Source organism: Parus major, chromosome 21, assembly GCF_001522545.3.
Source record: "Parus major isolate Abel chromosome 21, Parus_major1.1, whole genome shotgun sequence".
Classification (NCBI taxonomy): domain Eukaryota; kingdom Metazoa; phylum Chordata; class Aves; order Passeriformes; family Paridae; genus Parus; species Parus major.
In genome coordinates, this window is record NC_031789.1 from 3,760,024 (window position 1) to 3,783,280 (window position 23,257).

Here is a 23,257-nt window from a genome sequence, read left to right on the forward strand (position 1 = left end):
GAGGGGCGGGGGCGGTGCCGGGAACGGTGAACGGAGCGGGAAGAGGAGCACGCAGCAGGGCGGAGAGCGGACCGGTGAGCGGGGTCCGGGGGTGGCTCTTACCGGGTGATTGTGGGCCCGGGCGGGAGCGGGCGGGCCTGGGCTCACCGCGGGGCCTGGCTGGGGGCGGTGGGAGGACGGGCAAGGCGCCGAAGCGTCTACTGCGAGCCGGACCCTCAACCCCGAGCCGGACCCTCCGCCCGCGCTAATCGGCGGTGGCTGAGCCGGACTCAGAGTGGAGCTCCCTCAGCGCTGCCTGCGCTCGGGGCCGGTCTTGTGTTTCGCCGGTACCACTGGGCGGCTCCTTCTGAGCGCCAGCCCGGGGCCAAGGGCGCGGGGCTGGGCGCGGTAGCTGCGGGGCCCTGGGACCGGCCCGAGCGGGGCCGCGCTACCAGCGCCGCCGCGTTACGCAACGGCCGCTCTCGGAGGCTCCCGGCCGGAACGGGCTCCCCGAGCCCACCCGCCGCCTCCTTGCCTGATCTCCTCCCTGTCCCGCCCCGGGAATCGCTCGGGGGTCGGTCCCAGCGGCTTCGCGCAGGGTGTGACCCAGGTGTGTTCCTCGCAGGCACGGCATGGCGACCGGCACCGGCGGGATGGCAGCGGCAGCCTCAACCACGGCGACGGGAGAACCGGCACACGCGGTGTCGCTGCTGCGGGGTCTGAGCGCGCTGCGGGCCGAGCGGAGCCTGCTGGACGTGACGGTGGTGGCCGGCGGGCGAGAGTTCGGAGCTCACCGCGCCGTTCTGGCCGCTGCCTCGGGATACTTCCGCGCCATGTTCGGCGGGGCCCTGCGCGAGTCGCGGGCCGAGCGTGTGCGGCTGCACGGCGTGGAGCCCGAGTGCCTGGGGCGGCTGCTCGACTTCGCCTACACCGGCCGCGTGGGGCGGCTGGGCCCCGACATCGCCGAGCGCCTGCTGCGCGCCGCCGACCTGCTACAGTTCCCCGCTGTCAAGGAAGCCTGCGGTGCCTGGCTGGCGCGGCAGCTGGAGCCCGCCAACGCCCTGGACATGCAGGACTTCGCGGAGGCCTTCGCCTGCCCCGAGCTGGCGGCTGCCGCCCACCGCTTCGTGCTGCGGCACGTGGGCGAGCTGGGCGCCCAGCTGGAGCGGCTGCCGCTGCCACGCCTCCTCTCCTACCTGCGGGACGACGGGCTCTGCATCCCCAAGGAGGAGGCTGCCTTTCAGCTGGCGCTGCGCTGGGTGCGCGCTGACCCCGCCACCCGCGCCCCGCTGCTGCCGCAGCTCCTGGCTCACGTCCGCCTGCCCTTTGTGCGCCGCTTCTACCTGCTGGCCCACGTGGAGAGCGAGCCGCTGGTGGCCCGCTGTCCTCCCTGCCTGCGCCTCCTGCGTGAGGCCCGCGACTTCCAGGCCGCTCGCCTCGACCGCCACGACCGGGGACCCTGTGCCCGCATGCGCCCCCGGCCCTCCACTGGCCTCGCTGAGATCCTTGTCCTCGTTGGTGGCTGCGACCGTGACTGCGATGAGCTTGTCACCGTCGACTGCTACAACCCACGCACTGGCCACTGGCGCTACCTGGCCGAGTTCCCTGAGCACCTGGGAGGGGGCTACAGTGTTGCTGCCTTGGGCAATGACATCTATGTCACTGGTAAGGCACACAGGGAATGGGGGGAAGCACCAGGGTGGAGGGTTCTGTTGAAAATATGTAGGTTGTAGCAGTGACACTTGGCTTTTTCTGGGTAGCAGAGAGTTTGGGACTTGGCTTGGGCGCCTGCAGCTTGCCAGCAGGCATGGAGACTCCTGGAGTCGGTGCTGGATTTAGCAGCTGGTCGCAGTCCAGGAGCTATTTTGTCATGAGTAATGCTGTTGAGCATGCTGGCAGAAGTCACAGATCTTGTAGTTAGAACTCTTTAACCGTCACTGAGGACAGGGGTGATGTAAGAAGTAAGAAGGTTTTGAGTTTCTCTCTTTGAAGAAAGAGTTCAGGCTCAGAGCCCCCTGAATCACAAGGCATGCTTGAGGCAGAGGCATGTCAGAAAGCCCCAGATTCCTTCGCCAGCCCCTGTGAGTCACAGTACTTTCCCCTGCACAAATCCTGCCTCCTTGCTGGGGCTACAATTACTTTTGTCAAGGTGACTCCAATATGTAAATTTGGCTGTTGAGCTGCATGCAGATGCCGCCTTTGAACTACATCTCTGTGACAGCTGTAACAAACTGAGGCCCAGGACACCGAGTGCTGTGGAACAGTGTGCCCTTGGTATGCAGGACACACTGGCAGAACTTAGAAGAGCAAGTCTTAATGCAGGTGAAGAGAAAACTGTGTGTTCTCTAGTCACAAGCAGAAGACAAGGCCTTGCTTTAAGGACAGGGCTGTAAAAATGACGGGCTACCGCATGGATGTAGTATGTTTTTGCAGAAGCCCTTACATCCCGTGGGAGCTTCCTGGAGTGATCCCAGGCAGGTCAGTCCTGCTGGGAGCTGTGTGCAGGCTGCTGTTGGGGATCTTGGGTTGTTCTGGTCAGTGTTAGTGTGATACAGGCAAGGCTGGGAGGTTTCCAAGCTGCCAGCAGCACCACTGCCTCAGCAGCTTCTGGGCAGCGACTTGGGTGGGGTGCCAAATGGGAGAGACGTGGGTGTTAGAGGAGGTAGTGAAACATGGAAGACTCATTTTGAGTCATGGTTGGATATGGACTAGGAACGACACGGGAGAAATCCTCCCTGGCTTGCTGGGAATGAAACAGTGCAGAACTTCCTTTAAAATTTTTGTGGTGCACGTGCTGAACCAAGCCCTCCTGCATCACCTTTCCCTTTGTGGAGCCAGGCTTTTGACACGTGTCATGCTGTGTCACAGGGGGCTCAGATGGGTCCAGGCTGTACGACTGTGTCTGGAGGTACAATTCCAGCGTGAACGAGTGGACGGAGGTGTCACCCATGCTGAAAGCCAGGGAATACCACAGCTCCACGGTCCTGGATGGGCTGCTCTACGTGGTTGCCTCTGACAGCACGGAGCGCTATGACCACACACTGGACAGCTGGGAGGCCCTGCAGCCCATGCTGTATCCCATGGACAACTGCTCCACCACCTCATGCCGTGGAAAACTCTTCGCCATCGGCTCCTTGTCTGGAAAAGAGTCCATGGTCATGCAGTGCTATGACCCCAGCAGTGACCTCTGGTCCCTTGTCAACTGCGGCCACCTGCCCCCCTGGTCCTTTGCCCCAAAAACCGTCACGCTCAACGGTCTCATGTACTTCATACAGTGAGTAGTGGGAGCAATCACTTCCCTCCCTCCCTCCCCGTGTCCCCTTGAGGAGAGCCTGCAGCTTCCCTGGGAAGGTGGATTTTACAGGTGGTGGAGAGAGAGCACTGGGTTGGGACAGCACAGCAGTACTTCCCCTGATGGTGCAGGGAGGGCTGTAACACCTCTTTCCTTGTGTTGGTGGGCCTCAAAGAGCTGCCCATAAACTTGTGTTAAAATGTCTGAGGGTAACCCAGGGCTGGGGAATGGGCAGGTGTAAATCCGTCTGAAGTCAGCAGCACTGCTTGGAAATTGGCTTCTTGGTTTCTTCAGCTCCTGGTTCAGCCCCCCTCGTTGCTATAAATAAGCACATAAGCTCCAAGAAAACGTTAAACTCTAATGCAGGAGAGGACGTCTTCCGTCTCAGCAGAGATAAGAGGGCTGAAGATGAAGTGATTGGTCACTATTTTTAAGCACCTTTCCAAATTGGGACTTAATTACCCATCTGAAGCTGTCCTGGTGGCGCAAATACTTCAGTTATCCGCTTAATTAAAAATAAACGGGAAGGCATGCTAGGGCTGGAGCATTTCATCTGCCTGTGTTGACTCTGAGCAAACAGAGACTTCTGTGATGGCCCCCAGGCACGTCTCTTTTTTTAATCTCCTCTTGGCTTTGCATAAAGTAGCAGCTTTGACCCAAGACTTTTTATTTGATCCTTTCGGGTCCAGCCAAGTGTCTTGCTGGCGGCTGTTCTGGTCAGCTGGTTTCAGTCCATACTGCCAGGGTGTTGCAGCTGCTCAGCTCCTTGTCACAACCTGATTCTATAGAATTTCTTTATTCTTACCCATTTTAAAATACTGATGATTGACACTTCAGGATTTTCAGATCATTTTGCATCTGCAAGAGTCAGTGAGGAGATGATCAGGGTTAGGTGTTCTCTCATTTCATATGCTGCACGTGGGCTGCTGCTCCATGTAGAGCTGTGGAATAATCTTTGGAGGGCAGAGGAGTAGGTTGCAAGTAAAAGTAGCAAATTGGTTTAATAGCTCAGGCTAAAGGCTCTAAGTGATGACCCCTCATGCTGGGATCAGTTTTATACCTGTAAATAAAGCACACAGAAAAATGAGGTTCAGGTGCTCTCTGCAATTGCCCCAGAGCTGACCCAGAGTGGGGAGAGGAGGCCCTGGTCTGGCTGCTGGCCCTGCTTGGAGCTGCCTTGCAGCATCTTGATCCCATCTGTACCTTGGAAGGACTGGCAGCTCCTCTCCAGCTGCCTTGACCTCGTCCTCCACACATTCTTGTGTCAGCAGCGCATGTCTGTGAGTCACAAACATCCCTCACCTGTCACTGTCGCCCTCCTGTCTGCCGAGCAGGGTGGGTAAGAGAAACCCTGGGGGATTATGCTGCCTCCCCAGCTCTTCTCTCCCCCTGCCCATCTAAATTTGGCTTTGATGGAGAACTCAAGCAGCATTTCTAGAATGCAGAAGGAGTAATTTTGTGTTCTCTTCCCCAGAGATGACTCGGCTGAAGTGGATGTTTACAATCCATCAAAGAATGAATGGGATAAAATCCCTGCCATGCTTCAGGTAAGACATTTTCCCGCTTCAAGAATATCTTAAGTATTACAAAGGAGTTTCATTTAGCGTTGGAAAACCAAGAACTTTTCAGAATCAGAAACCATGCATGTGGAGCTGGTTTAAGTGTGTTGGAGTCACTGGGAAGTCCCAGATGTGGTGGCATGTCTGGGTGGGCAGCACTGATTCAGAGCCCAACCTGCAGCTGACAGGTGTGAAACTTCCTCCAAGGAACAGCTCCCAGATCCCACTGACCCCCTTGATCAGGTGGTGGATCAGGGAAACAGCCCCTGATCATGGTGTTTATTCATTGTCACGTTGCAGGTTCACGTTGGGGGGAGTGTGGCTGTGCTCGGTGGGAAGCTCTATGTCTCGGGGGGCTACGATAACACGTTTGAGCTCTCGGATGTGCTGGAAGCCTACGACCCTGAGACGCGAACGTGGAGCGTCGTGGGCCAGCTCCCCGAGCCCATCTTCTGGCACGGCAGCGTCAGCATATTCCGGCAGTTCATGCCAGAGACCACACAGGAGGATGACAGCATCACACTGGACAACACCATCAGCTTGAGCAGGCAGAACCAAAACCTTCACAACCAGAACCTCAATGAGCTGCCTTAGCATAGGAAGCGGCTTGATGAAGTCCCTCATCCAGAACCTGGGCTGCTTTGGGAGAAGGCTGAGGCAAACCAGTGCTTGGAAACAAAACCATTCTGATCACAGAGGGAGCAGGAACTCTGGCTGTTGGATGTGATGCTGTGGGCCTGCAGGCAGCGAGGCCTTCACTGCTTCCCTCGGCCCTTCAGGGCAGGAGACGTCACCGTGCTGCCCACAGGGACCAGAGAGCTGATCCCTGGGGAAAGCACTCGTGGTGAATCATGCCACAGCACCACTGCTTATGGCTTGTGAGCAGACACCTTTCACTGGGAGCTCCTTCACCCTGTAATGCTTCGTTTGCCACCAAACTCCTTCCTTCAGTTTCTGTCTTGGGAGGCATCTGTCTGGTAGGGCAGTGGTCTGGACGCCCCCCTGTATTCTGTGCCTTGGAGGGAGACAGGCTTCCTGTGCACGTGTTGGGGTTGAAAGGTAGTTATTTTAGGATTTTTTTCTTCTTTTTATTTGGGGTTTGCATTTTTCTTTTGGCCTGCATAAGATTTGCCTTTATACTTGCCCAAGTGCCCTGGCCAGGTGGGCTCTGTTTATCTACCTTCACTGAAGAGCAGCTGCGTGCAGTTTACTTGTGGAATGTTTCTGGAAGAAATGAACAGCTGAACCTGCAGTACGGCTCCCTGAGAGCACGTGCTGTACCTTCAGGAGAACCCTGAAGTGTGGCAGAAGATAAGGTATTGCTTTTTTGGTCTTTAAATTTTAGCTAGTAGAGGAAAAGTTTGCATTTAAACTGAATTCAGAGATGGAAACCCCGTATAGTCGATCTCTCTCCTCCAGGCTTGCCCCTGGATTGAGGAGCATCCGAGCCCCATTTCCACAGCTTCAGCGTCTTCACAGCTTTACAGAAACGTGTTTTTCCCCCATGCTGTGACGCTGCTGCACCCCTCGGTGAACCCGGGCCATTCTCCAGCCTGGAACACTGACAGTGCCTTGAGACCGCCGCGTGCCAGCAGGGAACGCGCGGAGCCCGGCGCGGCTGCCCCTGGGTGTCAAACCCGTGGACAGAGTAGGGGGGTGCAGGGGCCCACAGTTCGGGCCAGCTGCTGCTTTTTTGGGAGCAATGGCCAATTCCCGACGGCGCCGCAGCCCGAGGCATTTCTGCTGAGCTATAAATAACGCACCCCGGCGCACGCGGCCGTGCTCGCTGCTGGACCCCCCAGTCCCACCCGCTGAGCAGCTACAGATCTGTATTTATTTTTTGTAGAATTCATTGTGTTGAATCCTCAAGTACAGTTGAACTCCATCCTTTGAAACAAAGGCATTTTACATTTGCAGATAATGTATTTTTATTCTCAGTTTGTTTTTAAATTTACTTGCAGCAGTCAAGTTAAATAAAACCTGTTACACAATTCTGTTTTCTGTGAGGGTAAGGGACCTGGGGTGAGATTTTACTGGAAGTTTCTCATTCCAGATATGATTAAACTGCAGCCTCTCTGTCTCCTTGGTGAGTAGAGGGGGAAAGGGGAGAGGTTGTGGGGATACACAAGAGATCTCTCCCCACACTGGCACCACTGAGGCCATGGTTCACCCTCTCCCAGCAACCCTGGGTTGGGTTATTTAGGACAGACGTGAGCACAGGCACTTTGTGGCTGCTGGAGTGTGTTTCAAGTGAACTCACAGCTCAGTCATCCCAGTGCTGAGCAGACACGGGTCATGCCCCGCCTTTAATGGGGGAAAGAAAGAGCAACTGAAAAGCTTAACAAAACAAAGGAGAAATAAGGCACAAGTTAAATGGAGGGGTTAAGGAATGGGCAGAGCCGCTCTCTGTGGGGGAAGGTGAGCTTTAATCACAGGCAAAGTAAGAGGGCTGGTGGAGAGGAGAGGGCAGCACCAGCTCCTCCAGTGTCAGAAAGTGAGTCACAATATGGCACAGGGAGGTCAGTCCCTTCCCACCACACACTGTCTGTGAATGAACACTGACTGGAGTGACCATGCTGACACATTTCATTTGACACTCAATCAGAACGTCATGGTGACTTCCTTTCCCTGCAGCCTGGGATGGGAGATTGACAGAAAAGGAGCTCAAAAGAACAAGTGTGGCAGAAAGTGGTTCAGCTTAATGCTTTACTGTGTTTCAGTGGAAGGGATGGGGTGGCCACACTATGTCTCACAGTCTTCAGGAATCGTTGTGGTTATAATCAGCGACTGCTCAATCACGTCCGCAGGTGAGAAGTTCTCATTTGAGCAGAGTTTCTGCGCAGGGACCTCCTCGGGCAGTGGCCCACGGGCAAGTGACTCCACGATCACCTCGGCTGAGCCCACCTCCAGCTCTGGCGGCGGCTGCAGCACCACCATCACATCTTTCTCGTCATCGATGATCAGGTTCCGCAGCTTCCTCTGTCGAGGGTTGTAGTTCTCCACTCGGTCGTGGATCTCCATGTGGCGCCTCAAGTGAGCCTGCAAAGGAAGGGGGATGTGGAGAGACCCAGTGAGGGCTGGCTCCCCAGTACAGCACGGGGGCCCCAGAGCCAGGAAAGGCCTCACCTGCCGCGTGAATTTGTAGCCACACTCAATGCACTCAAACTTCCTCACTCCCTTGTGCCGGCGAACATGGACTCGCAGCTGTTCTACCGCTGGGAAAGGAAGCGACAGCCTGTTGGCAGCAGCTCCATGTCATACAGGCTCACAGCAATGCCAACCCACCCAAAGAAAGGAGGCAGCTCCTGCAGAGCCCCATGAGAGCTGGAGCCCTCACGTTACCTTTGAATGTCTTCCCGCAGATGTGGCAGAAGTGAGGCCGCCCCTCCTGGTGCCGGCTGGCAACGTGCCTCAGCAGCGGCCCCTTCTCCGTGAAACGCTGCTCACAAAACTCACAGCTGAACGGCCGCTCCCCCGTGTGCGTCCGGTTGTGCTTGTCCAGACTCGCTGCCAGTAATGGGGAGACAGGGAGAGTGGCCAGTCAGAAGCACAGCCCAGGCACTGCATCCCAGGGGCTGTCAGGCTGGGCCAGGCTGGCAAGAAGGCAAGAGCAGCACAAGCAGTAACTGCCTGCTCCACCTAAGGGTCATGAGCAATACAAGCTCTTTCCCCCTCTGTGCCATGACAGCAGTGCAGGTGACAGGAATGTGCTTTTCTTGGTATCAGCCTACACTCAAAAGAGCATGGCTTTACTGCTGGGGAAGCTGCTTTTTGGAGGTCCTGCATGCTGGACCACAGCACTTGGTATGACCTGCCACAGCCAGGGGTACCTTGTGTCCGGAAAGTCTTGCCGCAGAGATGGCATTGGAAGGGCTTCTCGCCAGTGTGCGTGCGCAGGTGCATGTTGAGGTTGGCTTTCTGTGTGAAGGCATGGTGGCAGAACTCACACACGTAGGGCCGCTCGTTCCTGTGGGCAGGGAAACGTCACCGTCACCTTTGCCTCCGCCAGCTTCAGCCCCTTGGGTCTCAGCACCTCCGGGAAGAGGGTGACTTTCAGCCAACCCCCAGGCCTGTGAGTGGGGACTGCAGCCAGGAGAGCCAGGGTGACAGAGGACACAGATCACATTGTACCTGTGCTTGGCCTTGATGTGCATCTGGAGGCCATTCCGGCTCGAGGCCCTGTGCCCACACTCCTCACACACAAACAGCTTCTCTCCGCGGTGCTTGAAGGCCTCGTGCAGGCGCAGCTCTGTCCGGGACAGAAAGCACTTGGAGCAGGTTGAGCACTGCAAGGCCACAGGAGAGGAGAGTGTTAGGGTTGGGGTACACCCACCCCAAAAGCACTCACACCCAGCCCTTCCCCGGCTGCTCCAGGGACCTCCCTGTGGAAAACAAGGCAGCACCCCCAGCTGAGATCCCACTGAGATAAAGCAGCCCAAAAGAGATGAAGTGCTGGTCAGTGGTTGGATCTGTGGGCTGCTCCTGTACCCAAAAGAGCCCATTTCCAGTAGCCCTGTGCCCCATGCCCTCACTGACAGAGCCAGATATAATACTATGCCATTCCTTAGGCCAGATCCACACTCAATCACACCCTCCCCAAAACAGTCCCTACCGCATGGGGCTTGGGTGCACCATGCAGCTTTATCATGTGGCTCTGCAGGTCCTTCTTCTGCATGAACTGCTGGGAGCAGGAGGAGCACTGCAAGACAGGAGAATGGGGTCAGCTTTCAGCTGCCCCAAAGAGTGGTTTCAGAGCAAGGAGAGGACCAGCAGGGGAGTAGAACATGGATTCCTGGTAGAGCCACAGGAAGCCTTTGGCTGTGATGCCCCCCTGGAACACATTTTGTTTCAGAGATGGGGAACAACTCTGAGTGGGCTGTCATAGAACAGAGAAGGGAACTGGTGTGCTCAGCTCTTCCCAGGCTGGGCTGCCCTAGAAGGGAAAGGCTCGCCTCTGCTCAGTGCCAGTGTCCAGCAGCATGTTGGGATGTTGGATGCAGGCCCTGCTGACCTTGTATGGCATCTCCCCGGTGTGTGACACCATGTGCAGCCGCAGCTCCATCCGCCGCTTGAACACCTCTGGGCAGGCCGAGCACGTGAATACCTGTGAGAGACGGGGTGGTATTGGCTTCCACAGGACCCAGAGCCTGACCTGGAGCCCACAGCTCAGCACATGGCACTGGCACCCAGCTACAGCATTCAGCCCGCACCCACAGGAGCTGAATCTTGTACAGTACAGACTCCTGATGCACTGAAACACAAGTGAGGGCTGTGTTGTGTATCAGGGGTGAGTCCCAGCCAGAGGGTCCTGGCCGTGGAACACATGCCACACAGTGCTGACAGGGGTCTGTTTGGAACTGAGGGTGGGCTGGGACTGGGAAAAAGCTTCAATTCGCCTCCTGCCACACACATGGCAGCCGCATTCCAGCCCAGCGGGGCAGCTCCTGGGCGTACCTGTTCCGATCGGTTCATGCAGTTCCTGGCTTCGTGTTCCAGGAGATTCTCTTTTCTAAAGTAACATTTGCCACACTTGGAACACTCAAATGGCTTCTCTCCAGTGTGTTTCCTTGGGGGATGTAAATACAGAATCCCATCACTGCCTGTCAACAGCATCTGCACAGACAGGCCCAGGAGGTCACAGGGAAGGGTGAGGTGGGTACTTCCCCCCATCCCTGCAGTGCTACTATTCACAGCTGCCCTAAAGCTGCTCCTGTGCCACTTTTGTGCACAACTGTCAGTGCCCACTGTGCTCCATGGAACACCCTTTCTGCAGGGCCCAGATTCTTCCCCAACAGAAGTGAAGCAAAACTTGAGCTCTCACTGCAGGGCCATGCCCCACTCTCAGTGATCCACCCTGGAGCTCCTCACACAGCCCAACCATGTGTCCCCCACAACCCCAGAAACTCCCCCCGCCCCCAGCCTGGGGTAATCTCAAATCCCAGGAGGATTTGCCATCGGCCACCTGCAGCCAGTGCAGCCCCCGAGGAGCCACAGCTCAGGACAGTCGCTGCGGCTCTGGGACTCCTTTCATTGATACATACAACCCTCCCCCTGGCCACAGCACCCCCAGGGGCAGAGGAGACCCTCCTTTACCACCCCAGGAGATGCCGAGGTGTTGGGACCAGCTGGCAGGGACGGGGCCACCCTTTTCCCCCCCGGGAAAGGGCCGAACCGTGAGGGCGGCGCGTCTCCCCGCGCGCAAGGGAAGGAGAAGCCGGAGCGATTACCTGTTGTGCACTTTAAGGTAATATTTGCTGAGGAAGGTTTTATGACATGTGGGGCACTCGACCGGCACCGCTGTACCTTTTCTGCTCCCCGGCGCCTTTCCCGGAGCGGGGGGGCTCTTTTTGCTCCGCAGCACCTTTTTCTCGGGAAGGGGCTCGGCGTCGCCGTCCCCCCGCCCGCCGCCACCCACCGCCGCCTCCTCCGGGGCTGAGGGGGAGCCCTACGAGGGAACAGCGGCGTCACCGCGCCGCCCCCGCCTCCCCGCCGGGCCCAGGCCCCGCCGTCCCCCTCCCGCCCCCCTCACGCACCGCCTGCCCGCCGGGCTGCGGGGCCGCCGCGGGCTCCGGGCGGGCGGCAGCGGCGGCGCGGCGGGGCCGCGGGCGGAAGGCGCGGCACAGCGCCACGGCGTCGGGCACGCCGAGCTGCTCGGCGGCCGCCAGCAGGCGGGCGCGGTTGTGCGCCGTGAGCGCCAGGCGCCCCGTGTAGAAGAAGTCGAGCAGCAGCTGGAAGGTGTCGGCGAGGCCGTCGGGCAGCGCCACGGGCCCGCCGGGGCCGCGCGCGCGGAAGAAGCGGGAGCAGCTGGCGAGCACCGGCCAGTGCGCGCGGAACTCGCGGCCGCCCACGCCGAGCGTCGCGTCGCAGAACTGGCCGGCTGCGCGCTGCCGGTTCAGCTCCCGCAGCACCCGCACGCTGTGCGCCGCCGCCGCCGCCATGGCCGCGCACCGGGGCCCGCCGGCATCCGCCACCGCCGGACGTGGCGTCAGCGGGCGCCGGCAGTGACGGCGAAGAGCGCGCGGCCGGGGCGGAGCAGGGCCGGCGGTCGGTCCCCGCGGCGGGGGAGGCGCGGTGCGGGTGGAGCCCCGCGGCTCAGGCGGCGGCCTGGCGGCGCGTGTACTCTTGAATGGCCATCTGAAAGTGTTCGGCCGTGTTTTGGTGCGGCCGCAGCAGGATGATGAAGGCCCGCGGCACGAAGTACCCGCCCAGCAGTGCTGCGAGCGTGCCCAGCGTGCTGAACACCCGCGCCGCCGTCTCGGCCTGGCCGCGCAGCGCGCCCTGCGAGCAGAGCACGGCGGCCGAGCAGCCCAGGTGTAGCAGCAGGCTCACGGTCAGGCTCTTGGCCTCGTTGTAGGCGGCGGGCAGGTCCGTGCCCGCGTAGCTGAGCGCGAAGCAGCCGGCGCTGAGCAGCACCGTGTAGGCGGTGGCGGCGTCGGCCGCGGAGCTCCGGGCGCACTCCAGCACCACCCATTCGTCCCGCACGCCGTACTCCCGGTGCGGCACCGAGGGGCTGACGGCCTCGGTGACCACACACAGCGCCACTTGTGCCGCCGTGCTGGCGGCCACGAACAGCACCGGCCCCTGGCGCCGCATCCAGGCCTCGTAGAGCGCAGGGCAGCGCGCGTTCAGCTTGAAGATGCAGAGGATCTGGAAGGAGCGGGTCGCCACGCACGAAAGGAACACGGTGAAGCTGATTGCGAAGAGCGGCACTCGCAGCAGACATGCCACCTGCGAGGGCTCCCCGAAGTAGCAGAAGAGACTGCTGCAGGTGCAGGCCAGGGAGCCCAGCATGAGGAAACACGCCTTCCCACCCGCAGACTTGACCACGGGTGTGGAGGCGTTCAGGGCGAACAGGACGGTCAGCGCCGCTATGAGCAGCATGAGAAGAACAGCCAAGGACAGGAGCGCCCAGGAGAGGGGCTCGGACCAGGACAGGAACTCGATGGTGCGGTTGAAGCAGACCTCACTCTTTTCTGGGGCCCACTCGCCCAAGCCACAGGCCTGGCAGTCAAAGGGGTCTGTGAAGGACGTGGGACACCTCACACACCTCGGACACGGTAAGAGCTCCGCCACGGTGCAGGGCCTGGCTCCTACCCCAGAGCCTCTGGGCTCTGCTCACCCATCGTGCCTGCTCCTTCCTGCAGGCGCTCCCAGGCCTGGGGTAGAAAAGGGCTCTTTTCCCAAAAGAAAATTCGCCCTGTGGACTCTGCCAAAATCCATGGCCTGGGCTGAGACAGGGTCAGCTGCTTTGAGGCTGAGGGCCATGGGGACTGTGGGTGGGAAGGGGCCTGTGCATCAAGCAGTAACGTGAGAAGGATCTGCAGCAGCTGCTGTTGAATGGGACAGTACCATGTAGAGGGGCTTTCTGCTCCCACTGTCCCTCAGAGCTGCCCCTGTCCACTCCACAGGCTAAGGATGTTATGGGACTAACTTCCAGGCAGGGGTTTGTCATTGTGGCTGGTGATTCTGAGGCAGGAGACAACTGGGGACTGTCCCAGGCAGGAGTCATTTCCATATGCCAGGTGCTGGTGACCACATAGTGCGGAAGCCCCGTGTGCCACCTGTGGCACAAAGGCAACCACTAGGTTGAATTTCCCCGGCAGAGGATGCGGTGCAGGGAGCAGCTACCGGGACGGACATTCCCCTTCTCTGGCCACAGGCAAAGAGGCTCTGTTTGCCCAGGTGGGCTCACCTGTGGGCAATACTCCCCGGAAAGCACAGGGCAAGGGCTTTGCATACCCACTGGTAAGCAAACAGGAGCCAGACCCACTGCCTTCAGGTCAGCTCACAGGTTTTACTGACCACAGGAGGCGAGAGGCTGGGAATGGTGAGACAGTAGCAAGAGGTAGGATGTTGGCAGGGGAGGAAGGGGCAGGAGCAGACCCTAGGGTATACTGACCTGATGTGTTCAGGAAGGTTCCCGGTGGACAGGCCACACAGCTGAAGCAGCATTTGTGGCGGCTGTGCTGCAGCCGCATCTCCCCTGGCTCACAGGCCTCAGAGCACACTGAGCTGGGAGCCTGCTGGGAGCACAGACAGGGTCAGGCTGGCAGGCAGCAGCACAGTTCGGGCTCAGCAGCACTCGGGGACCATCTACCCCCCACTGCCTCTGCCCTCAGTTTAGCCCTGCTATGAGGAAACACCCCAGAATTGGTGGCATTGGGATGCAGTCAGCTCAGAAGCGAGCAATAAGTAAGACCTGGGTGCAGAACAGTACCTGGCCATCTTCTGTGTGCCACAGGACTTTGCCGGGGTTGATGCTCAGCCTGTCAGGGTTCACACGGAAGGTTCCTATCACGTGAGAAGCCCAGTTTGGGCCCCTCCACTTCCACATGACAATGTCGTAGCCTTTATGAATGTCCCCGTTGGCATCAAAAGAGATTCGGCTCTTGTACAGGGTGAAGTTTACTTGTCTAATCTTCTGAAGGAGCTGTAAAACAGAAGAGTAAGAGAGGAGCCCTTCCAATGGTGCGATTCCTGCCATTGAGAGGGAAATTTGCTGGAGGACACTTCCTCTGTCCTGCAGCTGCTTTCCAGCCCCCCAACATCTGCAGAAAATCCCATGCAGTAAGGGGCTGGTGGTAGAGGAACAAGTGACCTAGGATGGAGTCTAGGTTTAGGTCTTGGCTGCTATGACTGTGAGGGGCAGCTGAAGCCCACAAGGGTCTTCAGCTGGGATTTGAGCCTTAGGGAAAGACAGGAAACCTTTGGGCACAACAGAATAATCCTTCCCTGTGGGAAAGGATCCTCACGGATCTTCCACAAGGCTGCTCTTACCTGCCAGGGATAGACAGTGCCTTTGCTGCAGGCCCCCGAGGCACAGCCCAGCAGGTCATGGAGGCCATGGGCCACGGCATACACGGCCGAGTACACGTTGAAGGAGCTTTGAGCGTCGTACATGTCGGGGACAGTGGCGAGCGCACGGCAGCCGGTGCAGCACTGGGTGCAGTCCAGCCTCGCATTCCCCACAGATTCCCCACCTGCCTCTGCATTGCTGGCACACTCAGCCACAGCACCTTCCTCTGATATCTTCCAAGCTTCAAAGCGTTCCAGCACCGTGGACTCTGGCTTCTCAACTGCCATCCCTAACACTGACCCAATGGTCTGGATGCCAGGCACCTGCCAGATAGTTTGAGCCAACAACCAGTCTTCAGAGGCCACCCACACCATGCCCGTGATGTTCTTCTGGACCACCACCTCAAAGAACGGCAGAACACTTTCTCTGCTGGAGAACACAACAGTGACATTGACCTTGACTTCTGTGATGATTCGGACCAGGTTGTGAAGCTGGGGGTTACTGGCATCCAAGTTGGCGGGGATGGTGCCTCGGTAGGCCACGCACACATTGCTTGCGGTCAGCAGCTCCTGCAGGGCATCCAGGCCAGCACTGCCATAGGTGTTGTCACTGCCCAGCAGCACCACCCAGGTCCAGCCAAAGTGCTGCAGCAGCTGGAAGATGGCCTTCACCTGCTTCCTATCGCTGGGGATGGTGCGCAGGAAAGAGGGGTACAGCCGCTTCAGGCTCAGCAACTCCGTGGAGGCTTCGTAGCTGATCTGCAAAGGGAAAGGGGGATGCGCTGGCCCAGGCAGCTGCACCTCTGAGAGCTAATGGCACAGGCAGCCTGTCCTGGGAAGGCTTGGAGCTAGACAGGCAGCAGACCCAGCGCCAAGTGTGCTGCAGCAGGAGGAAACTGATAGATGGCAAGCCAGCCCACTGACTGCCTGGGAAGGACCCTGGGACAGCACACACAGAGGGGCTGCATTTCCAGCATTATCAGGCTCCTCAGCTCTGAGGCCAGCCCTCCCTGAAACCATCATTCCTTGGGATCCCTGTTTTTCATCAGCCATAGGAATTGCACTTACCTCCGGTACAAGAAAGAGGCTGAGAACAGCGGCTGTGGTGAGGGCCAGCCGCGTGCTGTCAGGGCCAATGACAGCCACAGCCTGGGGTTCATAGTGTTGAAAACTGGGGAGCACCTGGACATCATGCCTGCCTTTACGAGCGAGGGCACACAGTGTAGCATGGAAGTTGGTAGGCTCAGAGCAGGTGTCATAGATTTCGTAGCCCAGGGTGACATTGGGGAGCAGCGTGCTGGAGTTGTTGATCTCCTCCACGGCGAAACGCAGGGCCTGGGACAGGCAGTAGCCGTGGCTCTTGAAGGCGGCGCTATGGAATCGAGAGAGGTTGTTAGGGAGGACAGAGCGCGTTGGGGACACGGGCAGCTCGGGCACTCACTCGTCGCAGCCGCGCACGAGCAGTCTGGCGCCGTCCCGGGGCGCCGCGGTGTGCAGGGGGAACAGCCCGGCCAGGCGGTAATCGCCGCGGAGGGTGAACGAGGAGGCGGCGGCGGCAGCCGCGCAGAGGCACAGGCGGAGCAGTGCGGGCGGCGGCATGGCGGGGCAGCCCCGCGCAGCGCGGCCGGGCGGCTCTTAACGGGGCGGCGGGCGGGGCCTGGCGGCTGGCGGGGCGGGGCCGGCCGAGGGGCGGCCCCGGGAGGCGGAGGAGGCTCGGCGGTCATGCCCGCGCGGCGCAGCCGCCCCCGCCGGGCTCTGGCCCGCAGCCTGCCCCGCGCCAGCCGGGTGGAGGTGGCCTGGCGGGAGTTCGCCGCCTCTTTCATTCGCACCGGGATGGTACCGCCGGCTGAGCCGGGGCTGGTGGCCGTGGAGGCGGCGGAGGGCACGGCCGTACTGCTGCTGGCGCCGCAGCAGGTGAGCAGCGCCCACAGCACACCGGCCCCGCCGCGTCCCGCACAGCGTGACCGCCCGCTCTGTCCTGCAGGCGCTGACCTTCACCGGCAAGTGCCGCCTGCGCTGCCTCTACGGTGCCGTCCGTCTGCTGGGCTTCGCCGTGGCCTCGCACCACCCGGGACTGCCGGTCTTCTCGCCGGCCACGCACTGCGCGCTCAGCCTGGAGGCGCTGCCCGGCGCCTGCCCGCCTGCCGCCGCCGTCCGCCAGCTGCGCACCGCCGCCCGCGCCGCCATGCGCTCGCACCGCGTCCCCCGCCGTGAGTGCGGGACGGAACGGGGGCGCGGGCGGGCGCCATTTCACGGGCGGAGCGGGGAGCGGCCATTTTGTGCGCGGGGCGCTGCGGAGCGGGCGGGTGCCATTTCGCGGGCGGGTGCGGGGCTGAGGGCGATGGCGGCACTTGCCTCTTGCAGAGGCGCGGGTGAAGGTGATGACACGGTTCTCGCCCGACTGCGCCGTGGTGCTGCTGGAGCACCTGGACTCTCCGGTGACACGATTCCTGCTGAGCCACCCACCGCTGTCGCGGCTTTTCGAGCCCCAGGTGAGGCGGCGCGGTGCCCGCTGTGCCGTCCCCGCACCGCCCATGCAGAGCCAGCGGCGGCGGCCCCTGTCAGCGCCCAGGCCGTGGCTCACACACCCCGTGCTGAGTGCTCGCCCTCTCGCCTAGAAAAAGGAGGAGTCTAACTTCACACCAGAGGACGCGGTCCTGGCGTCCGTGGGCATCGTGAAGTGCAGCCCTGACCGCGGGCTGCTGGTGTCGGAGAGCATGTGCCTGGCGCTGGAGGAGCTGATCCAGACCTGCTGTGGTGAGTGCAGGCGTTTGGACAGACTGGGGCTTTGCTTCCCTGAAAAAAACAAAAATTCATGAGGGTTTTCATGAGTTTAAGTTGAGAGAGTACCCTGACTAGCACGTGCTTATTGAGGGTTGCAGTTTTCTCTATAAAGAACATGCATCTGGAGCTTAGGTATTGCCTAGGGTGGGTCGGTGATGCCAGCATCAGTCCAGTTAACACTCTGCTTTTCTTTCTAGCGGAAGATGAAGGCGTCCCTGTGGTGTTGGTGTGTGGACCAAAAAGCACTGGAAAATCAACATTCAACAGATACCTAATTAACCTGTTACTGAACCGGTGAGTCTTGCCATGTTCTGCAAGCTTTTAAGTACTGCATGATATTTAGGAAAAAGGAAAAACACGTGTTTGACAAGCCTCTCAGAAGAGCCATCAGAAATAGAAGGTGCATAGCTTCTAAACAGAAGTTCAGAAAAATGTGAATTCTTACCTTGAGTGATTTCAGAAAAGTTGCCTCCTGAACGTTTCTGTTGAAATACTGTTAGATTGCTGCCTTGGAGTGTGTGAGCACATTGGGCACCAAGCAGTTTGGGTTGAATAGGGGAGTTAGAATGCTTAAAAATATACCATGAGTGTAGTTGAGGGAAGGAGAGATTTTATTAATGAATTTTAGCTTTGCAACCTGGAACAAAATCAGATGAAGCTTCTGATACGTTGAGGCTATGCTGTAGTTCTTTGGGTGGATGCTGACACACAGTCTCTCTCCCTGCAGCCTTCCCGTGGTTGAGTACATGGAGTGTGACATTGGCCAGACGGAATTCACACCGCCCGGGTGCGTGTCCCTGAGCAGCGTCACGGAGCCCATTCTGGGTATGTGTTCCACTGCTCCTGTGGTTACCAGAGGCCTGCTCTCTTTCTGAAATGAACAGGGTGTTCTAGGCAGAGGCTCTACTTCAGGGGAAGCTTCTGCCACAGCCATCAGAGTTTCCTGGAGAGAATAAATCAAGGGCTCTTTGAGTTTTCTTGTCCCTACATTTAAGCTCCCTGAGTACCATGGAGCTGTTCTTATGCTCATTTTGTCTGCTTTAAAGAGAGATGATGTTGTAGAGGTGGTAGTACATTCTAAGTCACAGGGGATGTTCTGCTGTTCAGATGTGAAAGGTCTCATTGGGAAAATCTGTATCTGTAGATCAAACTAGCTTGAGAAATCCGTGATTGGACTTGGGGCTGTTGTGATGAGTGGAAAAAACAGAACCCATGAAACTGCTGGTGTTTGTGGTCTTGCAGGTTTGGGTCACTGTCTAAAGGATGTGGCCAGGCTGGCTTGCTGTTTAACCAGTTTGTCATAGACTGTTCTTCAAAGATTTGCAAGTGTATAAGCAGTGATTTCAAACAAAGAAACACACCCAGTACTAACCCAAACCAAACAAAACTCTCAGCCTGCAAGTGGCAGACTAGTTTCCCCTGCTTGCAGGATGTGCAAGGAGGACAGTTGGCACATGGGAAGAGCATGGGTTATTTCAGGAGAGGAGGCATGTGAGCGCTCAGGCTTGGGAGTGTTTTGGTTTGACTTGAGGAAGGCACTGGATGTTCGGTGCTCTCTTTGCCAGGTCCCCCCTTCACTCACCAGCAGATGCCCCGTAAGATGGTGTATTATGGCCAGACCAGCTGCGAGCAGGACACAGAGAGGTACCTTGATGTTGTGAAATATGTGTTCAGCTGCTACAAGAAGGAAGTGCCTCTAATCATCAACACCATGGGCTGGGTGAAAGGTAAATGGTGTCAATGTACTCTGGAGAGGTGTGGGAGGGAGGTAACGGTGGCACAGCACCACGTGGAACGAGAACGTCTGTGCTGAGGTAACACTGCTGTCCCACCTGTCGCAGTAGTAGCAGCAGTTGTGTGTTTCCTGTACTCCTGAAGGTGAAGGGCTGCTGCTCCTCATTGATATCATCCGGCTGTTGACCCCCAGCCACATTGTTCAGATGGACATGTGTGACTGGAAGGCCATGCCCCCGCTGACATCTGAGCATATCCACTTCAGCGCCGGGCTGCACACCAAGGGCAAGCAGCAGTCCAAGTGCAAGCAGCTGGGAGCAGATGATGTGGAGAGCTGGAAGTACCCCGAAGGGGAGGACATGTCAACTCCACAGCACAAGCTGCTCTATGTCCACCCGGAATTCCCTCGGGCAGGGGTGGCAGGTGAAGCGTAAGTAGCATGTTGAGTGCTCTGTGAGGTCCATGGGCTGAACAGAACCACACATCGTCCTTGACACAGGGCTTTTCTTTCAGGCGAGTGCACAGCGGCATCCTGCGTGACATGTCCATTCTGGGCTACCTGGGGCACCTGCAGAGCCCAGACATTGGGGCTGTGCTCCCCCTGCACAGCCTGGTGCCATATCAGGTAAAGGAGCTTTTTGGGATGGCTTGGGGGGTGGGTGTGCAGAGAGCCCAACTTGAAGTGATGGGCAATTCTGTTCCTACTGCATAGGTTTCTCAGAAGAGGGATAAACACTCTAATCTGCAGAGTGACTATTCAGGGTGTCTGCAAGAAGGGCTTCTGTCGATGTGTTGGTGTGGCACATGTGTGCTGTGTGTCCTGCCATAGTGCCTGTGTGTCGGCGTGGTGTGGGAGTGTGCAAGGTCTCTACTCAGCAGGGTCTTGTCTCCGAACTCAAACTCAGTCCATGTGGAACTGATGAGCGCTTTTCTCTCTTCTCTTTACCACCTCAGGTACCTTTCAATGCTGTGGCACTCAGGGTTATTCACACAGATGTTGCTCCCAGCAACATCATGTATGCAGTGAACGCCAGCTGGGTTGGGCTGTGCTGCATTCCGGAGGAAGTCCGGTGCCAGAGCGATGGGCCAGTCCTGCTGACACAGACTCCGATCTGCGACTGCCTGGGCTTCGGTGAGCACACCTGGAGCTCTGCTCTCACCTGCTGTGTTCTGGCAGACAGGTTGCAGATTGATGGAATTACTCTTCTAAAACAAGCTGGAGAAGTGGGATGAGTGTGGTGTATTCTCCGCTGTTAGAGACTGTACTGCAAAATCCTTGGAATTTGGTTAACAGGTGGTAAGAGCTGTGGGGAATGTCCTTGCATGGTGCCACTCAGAGCTGCTCTCAGAACTTCACAGTGACTCACTTTCTACTTCACCTTCTCTAAAGCAGATTCCATGTGGCTTTTGCAAAATTACAGTAGTTTTCTCAGTTTCCTTGTGTGACTTAATTTAGTGTCCCAGTTTGGACTTCGGTGCTCAGTCGTGTGTAGGGATCTGCCAGTGAGCAGGGATACCTAGTGACTGAGCTTTGCATGTGTTACTTTTTAGGAATTGTCCGAGGGGTTGATATGGAGAAGAAGCTTTACCACATCCTGACACCAGTGCCTCCAGAGAATCTGAGACGAGTGAATTGTCTGCTCCTTGGGAACATTGCCATCCCTAACTGTGTGCTTGTGGGCCAGGTAGGAGCTCTTGGGAGGGGTGGGAGTTGGCTGAGCTGCAGCTGGCTGGCACGTTTTCCATTTTCTTATTCCTGAGGCTCATGCATGCTGGGAGATGCCTGGGCATCAGCAGATGGTTATCTCTCTTGGAAATTGTCCTTAAGCACGGAAACCTCGGGAGAACAGAATGTTCTGCTCGTGTTTCAGATGCCAAAGTGGGGTTTGGTGATAGCTGGGTCCTTCCCACCATCAGTTCGGTCAGCCTGGGGAGGGATGTGCTTCCACCTCTGCTGAAGGTACAAGTTCTTAAAAGTTGTTTCTGGTTTAATTTTCCCATTTTCCAGCAAGGAATTGAGGGAGAGATCCCCTACGTCACATCCGATTACAACTACAGTATCGTGGGCTCAGGGAAACTGAGGAAGAAGAAGCAGCATTTGAAGAAGAGGGAGTTCCCCTTTTGAGTGTGATTATACTTGAAGCCTCTGGGTGCTCAGCCAGGGTTTGTTCATGTAAGACCTCAGGTGGTTGCATGAGCTCTGGGTGCTGCAGAGGCCCTGCAGAGGTAGATGCTACAGTGGGCCGGTTTTGATAATGTTTTCTATGTTCAGTTTGTATTTTTTGGTGTTTTGTAATAAATATCTATGGTAAACATTGAGCTGGTTTGGATCTTTTCCTAAGCCGAGGCTGTCACAGCCAAGAGCAGCTGCCATTGCACATGCAGGACCTCTTCCCATTGCCTGTTTGGCCCTCGGGGAGCTCTGGGTGTCAGCAGTCCACAGTGCCCTGGGCAGAGCTTCACTCTCCCCTGGGCTTGGGGAAGGGCACCATGGCTGACCCACAGCTCTGGGTGTCCTGCCGGTCAAGGAGAGGGGAATGAAGGAGCACCAGAGGGAGTCCCTGTCCCCCTGGGTGACAAAGATGGAGCCACCCAGTGCTGCACTGTCACAGCCCACCCTGTCTGTCCACTGGGACTGCTGCCTCCTGCCTTGTGCTGTCCCAGCTGCATCGCTGGTGCTCCAGGGTGAGCTCAGTGCCCTGAGCACGGTTTGGGAGCAGCTTGGGCTGGCTTGATGTGTCCCCAGCTCTAAGGGACTTTGCTATGGATGGAGGCTGTAAGGGGGTGAGATTGGGGAGGAACTTGTCACCCAGGTGCTGCATGGAGCACTGAGGTGTGTGGCCTTACCTGACCTCACCTGCTCTGCCCCACTGGGACACAAGAGGAACTTTATTTCCAGCCCTTTTTCAATTAGCAATTTGCTCCCAGGGGAAGACGGGAGTGGTGGGAGTTGCGCAGACTTGAGTGCCTCGGGTCAAGTTGAGGACATTTTGGAGGGAACGATTCTTTATGGGTAATACCAGCACGCTGAGCTCTTACTGGGTCTGTGACTGCAAAAGTAACCTGGCTTCCAACAGCAGCTCCTGCAAAATGAGGCATGTCTCTGCCTCGGCCCAGACTGGGGAACAGTCCAGTCCTGGAGTCTGGAGTCCCCTGAGCCCAGTGCCCGTTCAAATCCCCTGGGCAAGGTCTGTGGAGGAAGGACGGAAGCAGAGGAAGGAGGAATGTGGTGCACCACTTGGGGCCAGAGCTTTTTGGCTGGTGGCTGCTGTGGGTGTAAGTAATCTGCAAAATTGCTTTTATCTGGTTGGGGAAGAGATTTCCTAGAGCTCCAGGAATGAGCAGCTGTAAACAAACAAACTGGGATGAGAGGTGAGGAGGGGACAGAGTTGGAGAAGAGCTGCAAGGGGCTGTGCAGTGTTGCAGTCTCGTAAAGAGTTAAACTTAATCCAAGCCTAATTATCCCCATATGGCTGGGTCTGGCAGCAAAGGAAGAAGTTGGCCAGCATTGTGGCCTGAACAGTGGCGAAAATAAATAAAGGGGCTGTGGTGCAGGCAGAGGGAACATCCCAGGCAGGGTGAGACAGGAGTTCAAAGTCACAAGGGAGTGCGTGGAAAAAGCTTCAGGAAAGGTGAGATGGGCAAAGGATGTGGGAGAAATGCTGAACACTAAAAGCACCATGACCAAGCATCTCCCTTGGTGCTGTTACCAGGCCCCCAGCATCCACCTCACCTGGCTGAGGGCAATGGATCCATCCCTCAGAGCCAGGGGACGAGTGAGTAACCCCTGTGTGCTGAGCTGCAAGTGTCTGTTTTGGGGCATTTGGGGGGGGGGTACAAAGTTCCAGTGCCTGCTGGAGCCCAGAGTTGAATGCTGCAGCCTTGGGAAAGCAGAACCTCACTGCCTTCTGATGCTCCCTGAGGGGAAGAGGGACAATGGGGAGGCTGGGGGCTTTGGAGCATAAACCTCGGAGAAGCATCCCACCAACAAGAACACTGTTCTGTGATTAATGGGAAATCTGTGACAGCACTTCAAATATTAAGGATGCACTAAATCAAGCAGGATTAATTTTGCAATACATTGGCATCTGTTACCTTTGCAGCAGCGATTTCT

General features: G+C 57.7%; 4 protein-coding genes across 5 annotated transcripts in view; 2 read left to right on the forward strand and 2 right to left on the reverse strand.

Moving 5' to 3' along the window:
- The window catches only part of PHF13 (PHD finger protein 13), a 3,628-nt gene extending 3,015 nt beyond the window's left edge, over nucleotides 1-613 (reverse strand). Inside the window, exon 1 of the mRNA XM_015648021.3 lies at nucleotides 449-613. Coding sequence (XP_015503507.1) covers nucleotides 449-613 — 165 coding nt within the window. The remainder of the gene's footprint in view (nucleotides 1-448) is intronic.
- Nucleotides 5-6,821, forward strand: KLHL21 (kelch like family member 21). The gene is made up of 5 exons (XM_015648146.2): nucleotides 5-74; nucleotides 605-1,644; nucleotides 2,848-3,253; nucleotides 4,746-4,818; nucleotides 5,131-6,821. The coding sequence occupies exons 2-5, from the start codon at nucleotides 612-614 to the stop codon at nucleotides 5,422-5,424; spliced, it is 1,806 nt and encodes a 601-aa protein (XP_015503632.1). The 5' UTR covers nucleotides 5-74; nucleotides 605-611; the 3' UTR covers nucleotides 5,425-6,821.
- A 414-nt stretch (nucleotides 6,822-7,235) lies between these two features.
- ZBTB48 (zinc finger and BTB domain containing 48) lies at nucleotides 7,236-16,246 on the reverse strand. Its single transcript, XM_033519208.1, has 14 exons — nucleotides 16,067-16,246; nucleotides 15,694-15,997; nucleotides 14,608-15,384; nucleotides 14,048-14,260; nucleotides 13,730-13,853; nucleotides 11,134-11,275; nucleotides 10,285-10,396; nucleotides 9,842-9,934; nucleotides 9,443-9,529; nucleotides 8,962-9,116; nucleotides 8,661-8,797; nucleotides 8,173-8,337; nucleotides 7,957-8,045; nucleotides 7,236-7,869 (listed from the first exon to the last, which is right to left on the reverse strand). Exons 1-14 carry the CDS (start codon nucleotides 16,222-16,224, stop codon nucleotides 7,573-7,575), a joined length of 2,853 nt encoding a protein of 950 aa, XP_033375099.1. The 5' UTR covers nucleotides 16,225-16,246; the 3' UTR covers nucleotides 7,236-7,572.
- On the forward strand, nucleotides 11,897-21,462 carry NOL9 (nucleolar protein 9). 2 transcript variants are annotated; one of them, XM_015648143.3, is made up of 12 exons: nucleotides 16,322-16,539; nucleotides 16,610-16,835; nucleotides 16,990-17,117; nucleotides 17,244-17,382; nucleotides 17,607-17,703; nucleotides 18,137-18,234; nucleotides 18,975-19,136; nucleotides 19,288-19,573; nucleotides 19,657-19,768; nucleotides 20,098-20,275; nucleotides 20,695-20,828; nucleotides 21,152-21,462. In XM_015648143.3, exons 1-12 carry the CDS (start codon nucleotides 16,348-16,350, stop codon nucleotides 21,266-21,268), a joined length of 1,869 nt encoding a protein of 622 aa, XP_015503629.1. In that variant the 5' UTR covers nucleotides 16,322-16,347; the 3' UTR covers nucleotides 21,269-21,462. The 2 variants fall into 2 exon arrangements, with proteins under 2 accessions (XP_015503630.1, XP_015503629.1); XM_015648144.3 differs by lacking the exons at nucleotides 16,322-16,539; nucleotides 16,610-16,835 and adding an exon at nucleotides 11,897-12,887.
- The last annotated feature ends 1,795 nt before the right edge of the window (nucleotides 21,463-23,257 follow it).

Bases quoted from the DNA above. Each gene is read 5' to 3' on its own strand.
- KLHL21 (XM_015648146.2), top strand. From the start codon at position 612: ATGGCGACCGGCACCGGCGGGATGGCAGCGGCAGCCTCAACCACGGCG. The intron at 1,645-2,847 runs GTAAGGCACACA...GCTGTGTCACAG, and splicing joins CAATGACATCTATGTCACTG to GGGGCTCAGATGGGTCCAGG. The intron at 4,819-5,130 runs GTAAGACATTTT...GTCACGTTGCAG, and splicing joins AAATCCCTGCCATGCTTCAG to GTTCACGTTGGGGGGAGTGT.
- ZBTB48 (XM_033519208.1), bottom strand. From the start codon at position 16,224: ATGCCGCCGCCCGCACTGCTCCGCCTGTGCCTCTGCGCGGCTGCCGCC. The intron at 11,276-13,729 runs GTCAGTATACCC...GTTCCCTCGTAG, and splicing joins AACCTTCCTGAACACATCAG to GGCTCCCCCTCAGCCCCGGA. The intron at 8,046-8,172 runs GTAACGTGAGGG...TTCCTTTCCCAG, and splicing joins CTGCGGGAAGACATTCAAAG to CGGTAGAACAGCTGCGAGTC.
- NOL9 (XM_015648143.3), top strand. From the start codon at position 16,348: ATGCCCGCGCGGCGCAGCCGCCCCCGCCGGGCTCTGGCCCGCAGCCTG. The intron at 16,540-16,609 runs GTGAGCAGCGCC...TCTGTCCTGCAG, and splicing joins TGCTGCTGGCGCCGCAGCAG to GCGCTGACCTTCACCGGCAA. The intron at 17,383-17,606 runs GTGAGTGCAGGC...TTTTCTTTCTAG, and splicing joins GCTGATCCAGACCTGCTGTG to CGGAAGATGAAGGCGTCCCT.